Source organism: Capricornis sumatraensis, chromosome 5 (genome assembly GCF_032405125.1).
Source record: "Capricornis sumatraensis isolate serow.1 chromosome 5, serow.2, whole genome shotgun sequence".
NCBI classification, from domain to species: domain Eukaryota; kingdom Metazoa; phylum Chordata; class Mammalia; order Artiodactyla; family Bovidae; genus Capricornis; species Capricornis sumatraensis.
Window position 1 is genome coordinate 86,938,312 of NC_091073.1, and position 17,191 is coordinate 86,955,502.

The window sequence follows — 17,191 nt, forward strand, 5'->3', positions numbered from 1 at the left end:
CTTTTCAGATGAGTCAGTTCGCATCAGAAGGCCAAAGTATTGGGGTTTCAACATCAGTCTTTCCAGTGAACACCCAGGACTGATCTTTAGGATGGACTGGTTGGATCTCCTTGCAGTCCAAGGGACTCTCAAGAGTCTTCTTCAAAACCACAATTCAAAAGCATCAATTCTTCGGCGCTCAGCTTTCTTTATAGTCCAACTCTCATATCCATACATGACTACTGGAAAAACCATAGCCTTGACTAGACGGACCTTTGTTGGCAAAGTAATGTCTCTGCTTTTGAATATGCTGTCTAGGTTGGTCATAACTTTTCTTCCAAGGAGTAAGCGTCTTTTAATTTCCTGGCTGCAGTCACCATCTGCAGTGATTTTGGAGCCCAGAAAAATAAAGTCAGCCACTCTTTCTACTGTTTCCCCATCTATTTCCCATGAAGTGATGGGACCGGATGCCATGATCTTCGTTTTCTGAATGTTGAGCTTTAAGGCAACTTTTTCACTCTCCATGTGTTCCAGTTAACTAGGAAATTCCTTCGTTTCATTTTCCCTAGGACATCGGCTTGGCGTATATAAACCACCTGGTGGCAAGAGGAGAGTATGATATAGCAGCACGGTAATCAGGATGTTTTCACAACTATTTGTTAATATAAATAGAATTGAGCCATATTAGCAATACAAATAAGTCATTTTTTACAACTTATTTTTTTTACATTTTTCTAATGGGTAATTTTGAATAGTAATAGTTTTAATCACAGAATGAATTGATATATGTTATTTATCCACCTACTGTCTCGTTTTTACCAAATGAAAAATATTTTTCTCAATGAAAGAGATGTCAAAAAACATGAACAGTCTGAGATTTTACCAGTTTTATAAGGCAGCCTGGAAAGATAGTCTTCAGGCCTACAGTTTTGTCCCCTGATTTAGGGAAGTGTGTTTCTTTGATGTGTAAATCAAAGTTTTATTCATAGATAAACATATTTTTCCGCATTATGCACCGAGGTAGAATTCTGATGTTCTAAAGCCTGATTTTGTAGTCCATTATTTAAAGCCAGTAAAGAATTGGTTTAAATGGATACTTATAGGTATGATGATATTTCTTCAGGGCATAAAGGGTCCCCAAACTAGTAGCATTCATCTGGTTAAGTAGGAAACAGAATAGAAAAATCACTGGGAAAACCCTTATCAAAGTCTTCTGAAAGGGATTCATCTTTATGTATAAGTATTTTGTATTTTCTTGATTTCCATCAACTCACATGCAGTCAAGTGAGTACCAATAATAAATACCTTCATGTTCATTGGCACTTGAGATGGAAATTTGTCAAAACTCTGGGATAAGTAATTTATCTAAACCACTAGGGGAAATGACTGCTTATTCTGTCTCTGTTTATTTTCTTTATTTATACTTTCTTTCTCCCTGGGATGTTTTATACAACCAGCAAATGCCAGAAAATTCTTGGGAAAAATGCAGCACTCTGGGAATACGAAGTTTATAAATTTAAAGAAATTGGACAGCTTAAGGTAAGCAAACTTTATTTTTAACTCTTAATTTTTCTATGTAGTATATTAATATTGAGGGCTTCCCAGGCAGCTCAGCAGAAAAGAATCTACCTGCCAGTGCAGGAGACTCGGGTTCAATCTCTGGATTTGAAAGATTCCCTGCAGGAGGAAATGGCAATCCACTGCAGTATTCTTGCCTAGCAAATTCTGTGGACAGAGGAGCTTGGTAGGCTACAGTCCATGGGGTCACAAAAGAGTCAGACATGACTTAGTGACTAAACAACAATGACAACAATATTAATATTGAAATGGAAATAAAATTAAGACAGTAGTAATCAGCTCTTTATTGGGAAGCGAGTACCATTTCACTAGAAAAAAAAGCTTTTAGAAATTAGTTACAAAACAGAAGCCTGGTTCATATTTTACGTGCATAAAATATATACATATATATTACATGTACGATATGTTCACTTTCTTATCTCCCTCCAATTCCCTCGGTGTTCAGATGAAGTTTTAATGTTCTTTTTAATGAGTATGGAAAAAGGTATGGTCTAATCATAGTAGATTATACACAGAAGGCTTTTTTCACATGTACTGAATAATTAATGAATTTTCCAGTATTTTACTTACTGGAAGATAAACGAAACATTTTGACCAGGTAGCTCCAACAAATAATTTTGATATTTTACTTCTTTAATCTTTCAATTTAGTGTGCAACATCCAAACTAATCAGTAAAGTGTTCCTGTGCCTGTAGGTATGTGTGAAACATTTTCACTTTTCAGTTTTTGTGAGCCTTTACAGTCCTCTCCTAGAATTATGAGTATGCTTTTAAAAACTGCAGTTGTTCAGCTGGCCACATGTAACTTACCTCCTCCTTCTGTTTAATTGCCAATCCTTGTCAGTCTCACATCATCAGTATTGATTGGGCCTTTCCTCCCCTTCTAGTATCACTGTCTTAACTCCCACCTGAGCTTTTACAAGGGCCTTCTGGTAGATCTGTGGACAACCCTAACCCAGAGTGAACATGTTAGTTGCTCAGTCATGTCCTATCCTTTGTGAGAGCCCGTGGTCTCACAAGCCTACAAGACTCCTCTGTCCAGGCAAGAATACTGGGGTGGGTAGCCATTTTCTTCTCCAGGGCATCTTCCCGACCCAGGGATCAAACCCAAGTCTTCTGCATTGCAGGCAGATTTTTCACCACTGAGCCATAGGGGAAGCCCAACCTGGAATTAGCTATTTGAAAAAATAGGCATGTTCCTCTCATCCCCTCCTGCTGAAAGTGTCAAATCCAGATTTCCTTTCATGAGCCCCTCTCAGCTTTCTCTCGAGCCTCGTCTCCAAACCATGCTGAGCTCCCCGCGTGCATAGTGGGTGCTCATGGTTCCATGCCTTTACCCAGCTGTTCCCTCTGCAAGGGTGCCCTTGCCCTTCTCCCTCTGCCTGACAGACTCCTGGCATCTGCCACTTCTGCTTCAGTCTCCAAGATCCACCTCTCCACAGCTTCCTGTTCTTCCTTATTTCAAGACACTTAGCACGCAATTGGCTGTTTAGATATCAGCATATCTTCCCTGTGAAGCTGTGAGCTCCTGGGGACAGTGCCCCAAGCTGTGGGTCCCTAGGACAGAGCATGGTGATTGGTAAGGTGGTGTACTGTGGAGCTATTTTCAAGTGTTTGGAAATTGGAAACTTTTAATACAGCACTGAAAAAGCTAAAAACGCAAGATGTATTTCCCCTTAATTTCAAAACATGATTAGATGTCATGTAACTTCTGTGACATTATGTCTTATAACTTAGATTTTCATTAATTCATCAAGAAGAAAAGAGAAAGTTTACTTAACAGAGTGAATTTTTTTGATTCAAATTTATTCATACATGTAAACACCCCATATGTACTTTTAAAAATATAAAACGAGCTTATTTGAATCTTTTATCTTCGTAATATTTTTCCAAAGTACTCTATTGCCTTAAAATTTAAAGTAAATATATACTTTTATACTTGCTGCCTATTGCATGCAGTACAGTTTTACTTTGCTACTTTCTAAAGTTTTTTTTTTCTTTTTCTTTTCTTAGGCGATTAGTCCTTATTTGCCAAGAGGGGATCCAGTTCTGAAACCACTCATCTATGAAATGATCTTACATGAATTTTTGGAAAGTGATTATGAGGTATGACATTCTAACATGGTCATCTTGTTCTCAGTGGAAAATGTTAAGAAATCTAGAGAAATAGCACAGTGAAGCAGCTGATTTAAAGGCAACAGCTTTGCAGTTCTGTGTGGTCGATGAAACTGGAGGGACATACACTCTGATGACAAAAATATGTACACCTTGTTAGAGAAAATGTCTAATCTGTGGACAATCTGAAGATTTATTAAAGCTAGCTTCTTGATAGAGCTAAAGGAAAAGGATCAAGTACCATTTGGGGGTTTTCAGGGATAGAATAGCATCTGCTAACCATGCTTCTAACTACCCTGAAGAATGTAGAACTTTCTGAAACTCAGAACTTGGCCAAAGGAGGATCAGAGAAGTCGGAAGGCAGGAAGGAAATTGGAAGTGATCTGTTTGCTTATTGATTAAGGAGAAAACTAGTACTTAAATTGTTCTCTACTATATACTCTGCACTTTACTTGCCTGCTGTGATGTTATACTCCCAGCAACACTATGCCTAGTAATATCCAATTTTACAGAGAACTGAAGATTAAAGAGATAACTTGCCCATGGCCATATATAATAGGCATGCCTAGGTTTGAATTCAGATTTGGTGTTTGCATGCACCCAAAATGGACTTTTTTTTTTCCAGCCACATCATATGACTCACAAGATCTTAATTCCCCAACCAGGAATCAGGCCATCAGACCCGGGCCCTCGGCAGTAAAAGTGCAAAGTCGTAACCACTAGACCGTCAGAGAAGTCTCCCAAAATGGATTATAATTTTTAAAGTTGTTCCTTTAACACACATTTATTCGGAAAATCTGTTTCATGCCTGCTGTATTCCAGGAATGTGCTAGGCAGTCGGCATGCAGGTGTGACTGAAATGATGTGCATTTAGCAGTAGCTCACAGTCTTAGCTGGAGAAGGCAATGGCACCCCACTCCAGTGCTCTTGCCTGGAAAATGCCGTGGACGGAGGAGCCTGGTGGGCTGCAGTCCATGGGGTCGCAAAGAGTCGGACACAACTGAGCGACTTCACTTTCACTTTTCACTTTCATGCATTGGAGAAGGAAATGGCAACCCACTCCAGTGTTCGTGCCTGGAGAATCCCAGGGACGGCGGAGCCTGGTGGGCTGCCGTCTATGGGGTCTCACAGAGTTGGACATGACAAGCGACTTAGCAGCAGCAGCAGCATAGTCTCAGTCACACCTAAGCATGTAAACTAGCAGTTCTCAACAAGGGCGAACACCCTGCCCCACCCTCACTCGCCCGGAAATATTTAGTGATGGAGACATTTTTAGTTGTCATGACTGGGAAATTGGCAACACTGTCATTTAGTAGGTAGAGGCCAGCAAGATGCTGCTAAACATCCTTCAATGCACAGGACAGCTCCCTGTGACAAAGAATTCTGTCCTTAAATGTCAGCAGGACTGAGGTTGACAAACCCCAAAGATAAACAGATAAATTATTACATCATATGCCAGATCCTCTCATAAGGCTCTCCACGAAACGCTGTGGAAAGACTCAGCCTTCTCCTACTTCTGACCAGAGGGAAAGATGAGATTTCTGGTGGGGAGGTTCTAGACAAGGCTGGTAAGTTCTGCTGGGAAGATCCATACCCTGGTAGATTGCAGACCTGGGCTCCTGTTCTCCAGCTTCTGTCCAACCTTCACAGTCTTTCATAAAAGTGGTGCCATCTTCAGCTCCTACTAATGTTTAGGAGCCTAACCCAGTGACCTGTTTTCATTTTTGGTACCTCACAGCATGTTACAAGTTGTCCTTGCCTTCACACATTCTGATGTTAAGTTTTGAAAATAAGGAAGACTTTATTTACAACTTTCCTCCTTCCCACACGAATGTGCGGAAACTTGCAGAAAGGTTAATATAAATAGAAAGAGGCAATCAGGGCATGAGAAAAAGAACTGTGTTTTGAGTGCCTACTTGGGCACTTTTTTAACCAATAACTGAGTCCATTTAAAGAGAAGTAGTAATGCAAATACTACATTCTCACTCTGAGATTATTTTTAGAGCTTAAGATCTAAAGGGACTTTTAAGATTGTAATCCTTTAATAACACAGGGACTTGGTCAGTTACTGTCAGCCAAGTGTTCCTAGATATGTTCAATTCAAGCATTCCGATGCCTGCATCACCAGTGTAATTCTTGTACTGTTTTAAGCCTGTATTTTTATCATAGGGAGGGACTAAGTGCTTTAGTACGAATTAAAATTGAACAAAATATTTCTTTATTAATTGTGCATACTAATGGGACAGAATTTATTCATGTTCTTCTCTAACTAGCATGTGTTCTAGTGTCATGATCCGATCGTCCCTCCCAGCCTGGATCTACTCCTTTCTAGATCTGTACAGAAGAGTTCATGGTAATGGTGTATGCCATTTATGCTAGGTTCTAACTCACGCAGTCTAGGAGCATGGTTCCTATTTATTTCCTATTCAGTTCAATTCAACACATCTTTAGAACCTACCATGGTCGAGGACTGGGCTGAGTACTCGTTTGGATCCAAGAGGAAATCACAGTCCCAGCCTTCAGTGGATTTACAGACTGGGGACACCGTATAAAGAAGCTTCAAGTAACTAGGAAATATGTAAAACAGGCAGAGTAATGTGTTATATGAAAAAATGAGAGGTCATTATTGGCTGTAGTTATTGGAAAAGGTTTCTTCAGTGAAAAAAGACTTGTAATGGACTGTTCCTGTTTCTTTCCAATATGTTCTGAGTACCTAGAATAATTGTCATAAATATTCCATCTTTGTACACCTTCCCCCCCCAAAAATAATTGTGAGTGTACTGTGAAAATATGGGAAGAATAATGAACTTTATTTCAAAATACCAAAGCTTAGTATACTTGTCCTCTTTTTAAAGTAATGTAATTTAACAATAAGAAAAGATTTTATTATTTGTGTGACTCTCTTACAATTCATTATTCAACCCTTATTTTTTTCCAGAAACTTTAAAATCCTATATCATTAAAGGTATCTTGTTGATTCATACCTGGAAAACTTTTGACTGTGAGTCGAAGAAATAAGCATAACTTAAAGATTATAGATTTTTTTTTGCTGGCCTAAAGCTCAACATTCAGAAAATGAAGATCATGGCATCCAGTCCCATCACTTCATGGCAAATAGATGGGGAAACAGTGGAAACAGTGTCAGACTTTATTTTTTTGGGCTCCAGAATCACTGCAGATGGTGACTGCAGCCATGAAATTAAAAGACGCTTACTCCTTGGAAGGAAAGTTATGACCAACCTATATAGTATATTCAAAAGCAGAGACACTACTCTGCTGACTAAGGTCCGTCTAGTTAAGGCTATGGTTTTTCCTGTGGTCATCTATGGATGTGAGAGCTGGACTGTAAAGAAGGCTGAACGCCGAAGAATGGATGCTTTTGAACTGTGATGTTGGAGAAGACTCTTGAGAGTCCCTTGGACTGCAAGGAGATCCAACCAGTCCATTCTGAAGGAGATCAACCCTGGGATTTCTTTGGAAGGAATGATGCTAAAGCTGAAGCTCCAGTACTTTGGCCACCTCATGCAAAGAGTTGACTCATTGGAAAAGACTCTGATGCTGGGAGGGATTGGGGGCAGAAGGAGAAGGGGATGACAAAGGATGAGATGGCTGGATGGCATCACTGACTTGATAGACATGAGTCTGAGTGAACTCCGGGAGTTGGTGATGGACAGGGAGACCTGGCGTGCAGCGATTCATGGGGTCGCAAAGAGTCGGACATGACTGAGCAACTGAACTGAACTGAACTTAGGGTGTCTTCCTAGTCATTAAGAAGTTTATGAGTAATTTGGCTTTGTCATAAGCTCTTGTAAGTAATTCGTATTTTAGCTCCCATCATTCTCAGTTTCATGTTTAGATTTGAATTAAACTGTCACGGAGTTGATCAGATAGCAGTGTTGTGTAGCAACCCTTGATCACATATAATGTGGATGATAATTCTGTGCTTCTAAATAGTACTAAATGAAAGTAAAGACGCTCAGTCATGTCTGACTCTTTGCGACCCCATGGACACCAGGCTCCTCTGTCCATGGGATTTTCTAGGCAAGAGTACTGGAGTGGGTTGCCTTTTCCTTCTCCAGGTAACCTCCCGACCTAGGGATCGAACCTAGGTCTCCAGCATTGTAGACAGACGCTTTACCATCTGAGCCACCAGGGAAGTCTCCAAATAGTACTAAAGGTCAGATTAAAAATATAAAAGGCTTCCCTGGTGGCTCAGTGGTAAAGAATCTGCCTGCCAGTGTAGCAGACACCAGTTTAATCCCTGGTTCAGGAAGATCCCACATGCCACGAATCATGAGCCGCAACTATAGAGCCTGCACTCTAAGCCCGGAAGCTGCAACTACTGAAGCCCGAACACCCTAGCGCCCATGCTCTGCAACAAGAGAAGCCAGCGCAAGGAGAAGCCTGTGAACCACCACTCTCTGCCTCTGGTGAAAAGCCTGCAACAAAGACCCAGCACGGCCAAAAATAAAATCATTTTTTAAACATTGATAAGAAATATAATTTAAATATATGAAATTAAAAGTATTTTCTTGAAGGTACTGGTGCTTCAGGATTTCTTTGTATGAAGTTTCTACTAAAATTTTTAAATTTAATTTTTAATTTATAGTCCACCAGAATTATTTAAGCAGTTAAGCTTTGCTTTATAATATTAATAACAGATATATAAGCATGTTAAAAATAGAGTGGTTTTTGTGGCATTTCATTTAATGAATAGTCCTTAACCTTTTACTTCTGTGATGGGCACCAAGGGATTCCCTTACTTTGCCACTGGATCCTAATAGCTCCCTGATAACTGTGTCTTCTAATTATTAATAAAGGCTTCAGGGTAATTCCTTCAGTATTTTTCATCATATTTAATCAGAGGTCCCTAAAATCAGTTAAGCAGAGAATAGCCTAATGTGAAATACTGTAAGTGTTTATTTCAGTTTATGTTGGATTTGTCTCGTCTTTAATCATGCAGTGTGACCGGTCATGTTGTCTTATTTTCATTAGAAGTTGGCAGTGCTGCAAGGCTATTAACTGAATCAGGAAAATAAAAAAGGAGCCAAGCTTTCATCTTTCCCTGAATAGAATTATTCCTGGTCTCAAGGCTACTGAGAATTGCTAGTATTGGGGTGGAAATCTTGTCAGGACTTTTTTCTTTTAATCTTATAAATTACAGAGTCTTAAGAAGACAGAAACTTGATCCTTTGTACTTGATCCAAAGTATCATTTTGATTCAGAGAATATTTTAATGTTGTGATTCAGTGGTTTTATAAAATATGTCCTCTTTACTGAGTGAATCTCCTTCCCAAATCTCACAGATCAAACTGTAGTCATGGTCACATGAAGGAAAGTTGCAGTTTGAATAGAAAATACACAGCCTGTTGTTCTGATCTCTTGCCATCCTTCCCAGGGGATACTTGAGTAGAAACTGGACTTGAAACTATATTCCTGATTCTCTCATGATTTTTCTTCTTACCAAATCCTAGTACTTTACAGAAGCAAATTCCACCATGCTGTTTTCATTTCTAAGTATCATTTAAACCAATTAAAAGTAGTTCATTAAGGCACTGAAGTAAAGTGATAGTCGCTCAGTTGTGTCTGACTCTGTCCTGTCTGACTGTAGTCCACCAGGCTCCTCTGTCCATGGAATTCTCCAGCAAGAATACTGGAGTGGGTTGCCATTCCCTTCTCTAATGGATCTTCCTGATCCAGGGATTGAACCCTGATCTCCTGCATTGCAGGCAGATTTTTTACCATCTGAGCCACCAGAGAAGCTTCATTAAGGCATTCAGTGAGTTATTTAATATTAATAATTTTTTCAATAATGTGAATATTTTTGCTTTTTTGCATTTCTTTTCCATGGGGATGGTCTTGATCCCTGTCTCCTGTACAATGTCATGAACCTCATTCCATAGTTCATCAGGCACTCTATCTATCAGATCTAGGCCCTTAAATCTATTCCTCACTTCCACTGTATAATCATAAGGAATTTGATTTAGGTCATACCTGAATGGTCTAGCGGTTTTCCCTACTTTCTTCAATTTAAGTCTGAATTTGGTAATAAGGAGTTCATGATCTGAGCCATAGTCAGCTCCTGGTCTTGTTTTTGTTGACTGTATAGAGCTTCTCCATCTTTGGCTGCAAAGAATATAATCAATCTGATTTCGGTGTTGACCATCTGGTGATGTCCATGTGTAGAGTCTTCTCTTGTGTTGTTGGAAGAGTGTTTGCTATGACCAGTGCATTCTCTCGGCAAAACTCTGTTAGACTTTGACCTGCTTCATTTTGTACTCCAAGGCCAAATTTGCCTGTTACTCCAGGTATCTCTTGACTTCCTACTTTTGCATTCCAGTCCCCTATAATGAAAAGGACATCTTTTTTGGGTGTTAGTTCTAAAAGGTCTTGTAGATCTTCATAAAACCGTTCAACTTGAGTTTCTTCAGCGTTACTGGTTGGGGCATAGACTTGGATAACTTGCCTTGGAGACGAACAGAGATCATTATGTCATTTTTGAGATTGCATCCAAGTACTGCATTTTGGATTCTTTTGTTGACCATGATGGCTATTCCATTTCTTCTGAGGGATTCCTGCCTGCAGTAGTAGATATAATGGTCCTCTGAGTTAAATTCACCCATTCCAGTTCATTTTAGTTCACTGATTCCTAGAATGTCAACATTCACCCTTGCCATCTCTTGTTTGACCACTTCCAATTTGGCTTGATTCATGGACCTGATATTCCAGGTTCCTACGCAATATTGCTCTTTGCAGCATCGGATCTTGCTTCTATCACCAGTCACATCCACAACTGGGTATTGTTTTTGCTTTGGCTCCATCCCTTCATTCTTTCTGGAGTTATTTCTCCACTGATCTCCAGTAGCATACTGGGAACCTAATGACCTGGGTAGTTCCTCTTTTGGTATCCTATCATTTTGCCTTTTTATACTGTTCATGGGGTTCTCAAGGCAAGAATACTGATATGCAGATGACACCACCCTTATGGCAGAAAGTGAAGAGGAGCTAAAAAGCCTCTTGAGGAAAGTGAAAGACAAGAGCTAAAAAGTTGGCTTAAAGCTCAACATTCAGAAAATGAAGATCATGGCATCTGGTCCCATCACTTCATGGGAAATAGATGGGGAAACAGTGGAAACGGTGTCAGACTTTATTTTTGGGGGGCTCCAAAATCACTGCAGATGGTGACTGCAGCCATGAAATTAAAAGACGCTTACTCCTTGGAAGGAAAGTTATGACCAACCTAAATAGTATATTCAAAAGCAGAGACATTACTCTGCTGACTAAGGTCCGTCTAGTCAAGGCTATGGTTTTTCCTGTGGTCATGTATGGATGTGAGAGTTGGACTATGAAGAAGGCTGAGTGCTAAAGAATTAATGCTTTTGAACTGTGGTGTTGGAGAAGACTCTTGAGAGTCCCTTGGACTGCAAGGAGATCCAACCAGTCCATTCTGAAGGAGATCAGCCCTGGGATTTCTTTGGAGGGAATGATGCTAAAGCTGAAGCTCCAGTACTTTGGCCACCTCATGCAAAGAGTTGACTCATTGGAAAAGACTTTGATGCTGGGAGGGATTGGGGGCAGGAGGAGAAGGGGATGACAGAGGATGAGGTGGCTGGATGGCATCACGGACTCGATGGACGTGAGTCTGCATGAACTCCAGGAGATGGTGATGGACAGGGAGGCCTGGCATGCAGCGATTCATGGGGTCGCAAAGAGTCGGACACGACTGAGTGACTGAACTGAACTGAACTGAACTGAATATTTTTATTTCTTCTGCTATCTGTAGAAACATTTAAGGTTATTGGTTTTGTTTTTTTCCCCCTAAAAGTTGCCAAATCAGTAAGTAAAACTGCTCCCCAGTACTTTGAGTTACAAAGGCTAAAATTAGGAATCAGCATGGCAGAGGCTGCCCAGGACACTGGCTCACAGCACTGGAAGGCTCTGGAGTCAGGATCCACAGCACTGGAGACAGGATTCAATCAGGGCATCTGGAATTTTCTATGAGAACCACAAAATTTGAAATCCAGAAAGAGTCAAGGTAAGAGCAGGGGATAAGACTTGAACCAAAGTCCCAAATCCCTAAACAAAACTAGAGTTAGAGGCACCCAGTGGAAGGAAGATGGAGATGATGACTTGCTGAACATGGGATGCTGGGTGATTCCACCATGCGAGCCTAGCCACCACATGCACAGTGCTGGCTGCACAGCTGACTTGGACAGTGTCTGTAAGATGTCAAAGAATGCCTTCCAGGTGTTACAGTGAGTCCACAATGAGGAGAGAGCATGTAGAACTAAACTCTGCAGTGGTGCCTGATGGAAGGACCCCAGTGTCTCGCTTCCTCATGCATTTCATCCAATAATAAGAGCAGGGATGGTTCTGTCTACTTCACTTCTCAGGAATGGCCGATGGAAATGGATGTGGTCATTCTCTGCCTCCCTTGCCACCATCAAACCCATAGTCTGAAAATTGATGATATGTTCATGGACCAATGTTTTCATCATAAATGGTTTTGTGTGTTTTCCATGAAAACTTTGAGGCATTGTTTGACGTCTTGGGATTGTTTTCCTTCTTAAAGAGTGTTGTTTTTTCCCCTCGGTTAGGGTTTTGCCACGTTGATCCGAGAATGGCCGGGAGATCTGTACAACAATTCAGTAATAGTTCAAGCGGTTCGGGATCACCTGAAGAAAGATAGTCAGAACAGGACCTTACTTAAAACCCTGGCAGAATTGTGAGTATATTTTAATGCTTCCCCCCCCCCCCCAAATCGATCGTCATGAAAAGTTTTCATATTTTAGATCTGGCAAACTGAATTGGGAGAATGCAAGTCTGTATGTACCATTTTCCTTTATTCACTCTTAGTTGAAAAAACTTTTCATAAGCCTCCAGTGCACAGCTAGAAGGTAAGGTAAGGGAAGTGTGTGAGACTGTACAGCTGTAATTTATTTCCCAGAGGAAAGGAGCTTTGGTCAGCACCACTTGGAGGCAGTGGTTTGGGGAGGGAAGGACGCCAGGTCTTCGACTACTGCACGAGTCATTTTCCCAGTGAGGCCCTGCTATCTGTCATTCTTGGGTCTGCAAGTTAGTAAACTTCTCAAACTGTAGAATCTTTATCTATAAGATCACTGGGGGCAGTTCCGTATGGGTTGGTTTTCATGAAATTTCTTAATCAAGAACTGAGTGCAGTGCCTGGCCCTGAGTCAGGTTTCAGAATATGGAAGCTTGGTCAATGCTTTTTGTATTTGGGGGCACTTTCAGTGACTTGGGCTTTGTGCTAAATGCCTGATTGCAGACAGACAAGGTATCCCCGTGCCCTAGGACCTTTGATTAGTGAAACAAGAAGCACACTGTAATCTCAGGAAGACCATCTTGCTTCAGTCCCTCCTCACACTCCCACCATCTCAGACAAACCCTTCTATCACTCTTACCTCTTTTGCCCAAGCCCAAGAAAAGTAAACCCAGTGGCCTAGAATCAGGGCTGTTAAGACTTTCCAGGAAAGGAGTTTTGTTTGTGGCACTGAGTCGGAACAGTAATCATTTTCTTCTGGAAACATTGTTCTAGTTTTCCTTGGATTCTTTAGTTATTAACACTAAGAGTACTGATAATTCTGTAGTACTAATAATGGACCCAGTGCAGCTTAGCATCAATTGGCCTTTAGGAGCTGACTTGCAAAATTAAGCAATGTGAAAACATTGTTTCAACACAAAAACACATTTGAATTTTATACAACTTCCTTACATATAAGCTTTTGGAATATCACCCATCTGTCAGCTGAATACTGTTTGTAAGAATTGTAACTTTCTATTACTAGAATAAGAATTTCCTTCATTTGGGGTCATAATTTCTTTGTATATGGATTTCTCTAAAACATTTTGAGAGTTTTCTGTAGGAAATTAGTTTTTGTCAACATTGACAGAATATTAACAATAGAATATTTTAAATTTTCTAACGTTTTCTCAAGGTTCTGAGAAAGAAATACTTACTGGTCACATATAGTTCAATCCCAAAGAACACTTTTCTAAATAAAGTTAATTTTTATCTCTAAACAAGTATTTCAGTTTTCATTAAAGTAAAACATGATTTATTGAATATATCTTCATGTTTTATTAGAAGTGTTGATGAACATTAACGTAAAAACTTTTGTCTTACCAGGTACACCTATGACAAAAACTATGGCAATGCTTTGGAAATATACCTAACATTAAGACATAAGGATGTTTTCCAGTTGATCCACAAACATAATCTTTTCAGTTCTATCAAGGATAAAATTGTTTTATTAATGGATTTTGATTCTGAGGTAATGTTTCTTTTTCTTTTTTTAAGGTTTCTTTATTTAAAAAAAAAAACTTTATTGGAGTATAGTTGATTTATCATGTATGTTAGTTTCAAGTGTACAGCAGAGTGAGTCAGTAATAATGTGTTTCTTATTTTACTACTGATAAATTATTTGTGCTGTCCCAGGTTTTTAATAGACATTTGTCCACATGCTGGAGTAGTTAATAAATCACATAACCTGTTGTATGCTAACTGTTCAGGACACTCTGACCCTTACCAGATGTTCTCTTAGTAGTTGGCATTCAGGACGCCTTTAGTTGATGCAGTTTTTCTGTAAAAGCAATCATAACTTGATGTGGAACTTTTAAAGTTGTGTTTATGTGAAGTAAAATTTTTTTTTTAGTAAAACAGGTCATTGTAATTCATAGGAACAGAGAAACTAGCCATATGCTTTAGCTCATTCAATCCTCTTAATTGTATGTCCCAACTTACAGCTTAATTGTATTCAAGCTGTAAGTAAACTATTCCAGTCTGTTTGTTGCACTTTTATTCTTTGGCATTCACAGCTTTAGCATGTGGAGTTTCCATTGGTCTCAGATGACAAAAAGATAAAAAAGAAGATAATGAAGTGGATTTGAATAGTGGGATGTTTAACTGATGACTTCCCTGGTGGGTCAGAGGGTAAAGAATCTGCCTGCAATGTTGGAGACCTGGGTTTGATTCCTGGGTCAGGAAGATCCCCTGGAGAATGGAATGGCCACCCCTCCAGTATTCTTACCTGGAGAATTCCACGGACAAAGGATCCTGGAGGGCTACAGTCCTTGGGGATCACAAAGAGTCAGACACGACTAAGCAACTAACACTTTCACTTCTATCTGATGAGGGCACCCAGCCTCCACATCTCACAGTGGGTCTTGTAAAGTGGTAGAAATTGTTTGTATGTATTTTAAAAAAGAAAGTTAATGCCAAGTGCTAGTGATGAAAGAGTTTCATAAAACACAGTAGCTGTTACTCAAAAAGTTGAAATTTTAGATAAATCAAAAAGTAGAACTCTTAAGGTTCCAAAAAGGTTACTTGGACTTTTTAAAATTTTATTTTACTGTATCTAAGGGTATTATGTGCTATGTTATATATCTATTACATGCTGTGTATTAGACTTCACACACTTAATTTAAATAGAAGGTAAATCTACTTTTTATGAAAGCTGCTTTTAGCCCATTTTTCATACGGAATGAGTCAAGTCGTTAGGGAGTACAGATTTAAAAATAGTGCAGTTCCCAGGAAGTTCAGATGCAGAGGTCCTGCTTCTCTGGCAGAAGATGATTACGGGGATGAGCAACTTATATAGAAATTAATTTTCCCATAGCCAGTCTCCCCTTATGACTGACCCACCCTTCATATATCTCAAGAGCTTATTTTGCATATGAAGTTGTAGATAAAGATGAATGAGTTCAAATTCATTGCTATTCAAAAGCATGAACTCAAGGAATCACATAACTTTCTAATTAGAAAATAACTTACAGGTAATCTCTTCCAACATCCTAATGTTTCAGAAAAAAAATGCAGCAGACAGGTAGGCAATGTAATAGAGTCAAGAACAAGACCCAGGGACTCTGTATGAGGCTTAGCCTGGTGGGCTGTCTTCCCACCGCTTCTTGTTACAAACACTGTCTAACTTGTGTTTCATGAATGATAAAGGTGGCTAAACTCAATTCTGTAAATCCATAAGCTTTATACTGTTATGAAGCTTCAGGTGTCTTTTTTCCCCCCCCCCTCTTCTGTGTCTTATCCTCTTCTCCACATAAGACTGGCTCCTTTTATCTGTGGAATCTGTAGAGGGACTCCATCAGTATTCACATGGCCAGAAAGAAAGCTCTTTTTTTTGTGATACTGGGAATAATACAAATGCTTTGTATTGTGAGTTGTAGCACAGCACCATTTTATGTTGTATGCAAAACACAGAGACTGCAGAGTGAAACAAATTTTAAAATACATTTAGAAATATCTCAAGAACCATTCTAAAGCTAAGAACCCTCTTATCCATGTAAAACCGGCCCTCTGCCTTTCGTGGTGATACCATATATAACACATTATGTTCTGTGTTCTCTTTTTCTGTGGCAAATTTCAGTGACTGGGTATTTTTTCATATTGCAGAAAGCTGTTGACATGCTTCTGGACAATGAAGATAAAATTTCAGTGAGTGCCTTTATATATATTGAAACAGATGAGTGTCTGAGACTACTATCACCATAAAGAAGAGAGATGTTTATCAGATAATTTCACAGCTATATTTGATTCCTCATAACTCTACATTTAATTTTTTTTTCTATAGATTAAAAAAGTAGTGGAAGAATTAGAAGACAGACCAGAGTTGCAGCATGTGGTAAGCATGACAGTCCTCCTCTTTTGCCCTTTGATTGAATAGAGCAGCAAGTCGCCTTCCAGTATTGGTTTGAGAAGACTGGAGTGAACACAAACAATATTCTGTAATTATTATAATGCAGCAGATGATCAGAATCCAGAGTAGGAATTAATAACAGATCAGGAACTTTAATTTTGACTCACAATTGAATTGTGATTAAAAAAAAAAGTTATCACATTTTTGTATTATCAAACCATGTCTAGGAGTAAACAACTTCCTTCTGTCAATTGAAGAAAAAAAAAAAAAAAAACACACCCCGAAAGTTGAGAATTATGTGTTATTGAGCACATACAGAGAACTATAGCCTGGGAGAGCAGCCTCTTAGATAGCGCTAAGGAACTGTTCCAAAGAGGTCAGGGGAGCCAGGATGTAGTGAAACATCAAAAGAGTATCGCTAACCATAGACACAGAAAACAAACATCTCAAGTTAATGATTTTAGTGCCTTCCTTTATATAGGAAGATGGTAGAGTGTGGGCTCACTGAAATCATCCCTTAGATATGCATCTTAACTGTCCAGGGCCAGTGTGTGTTTTTCTCCAAGCTGACTTCCCCTCAGTGTGCACTGTTGGGTTGGCTGCAGTGGCTTTGAGGGCTTGATGGTGGACAATATTCATTATTTACGAATGGCAGGTAGTGTTCTTTGTCCACACTTTTCTAGTTACCATTTAATATAATTATGGCATCAGTTACAGCCAAGCCAGTGCCCTGACTGTGCACCAAAGATAACAAGTTTTCCTGCTAAGGAAACACCACACAGCTGTTGCATGTCCAGGACCACACAGAACACTCACAGATCAGAGCCTCATTTTTTGACAGAGCCTGTGCCT

The 17,191-nt window shown here is 39.5% G+C and overlaps 1 protein-coding gene across 2 annotated transcripts in view; it reads left to right on the top strand.

Annotated features, from left to right (window-relative positions):
* VPS41 (VPS41 subunit of HOPS complex) overlaps window positions 1–17,191 on the top strand; it is a 197,803-nt gene that overhangs the window by 158,802 nt on the left and 21,810 nt on the right. For both annotated transcript variants that reach the window (XM_068972619.1, XM_068972620.1), the window contains 7 exons: window positions 549–610; window positions 1,437–1,518; window positions 3,570–3,662; window positions 12,269–12,396; window positions 13,819–13,963; window positions 16,096–16,137; window positions 16,274–16,324. In XM_068972619.1, coding sequence (XP_068828720.1) covers window positions 549–610; window positions 1,437–1,518; window positions 3,570–3,662; window positions 12,269–12,396; window positions 13,819–13,963; window positions 16,096–16,137; window positions 16,274–16,324 — 603 coding nt within the window. The remainder of the gene's footprint in view (window positions 1–548; window positions 611–1,436; window positions 1,519–3,569; window positions 3,663–12,268; window positions 12,397–13,818; window positions 13,964–16,095; window positions 16,138–16,273; window positions 16,325–17,191) is intronic.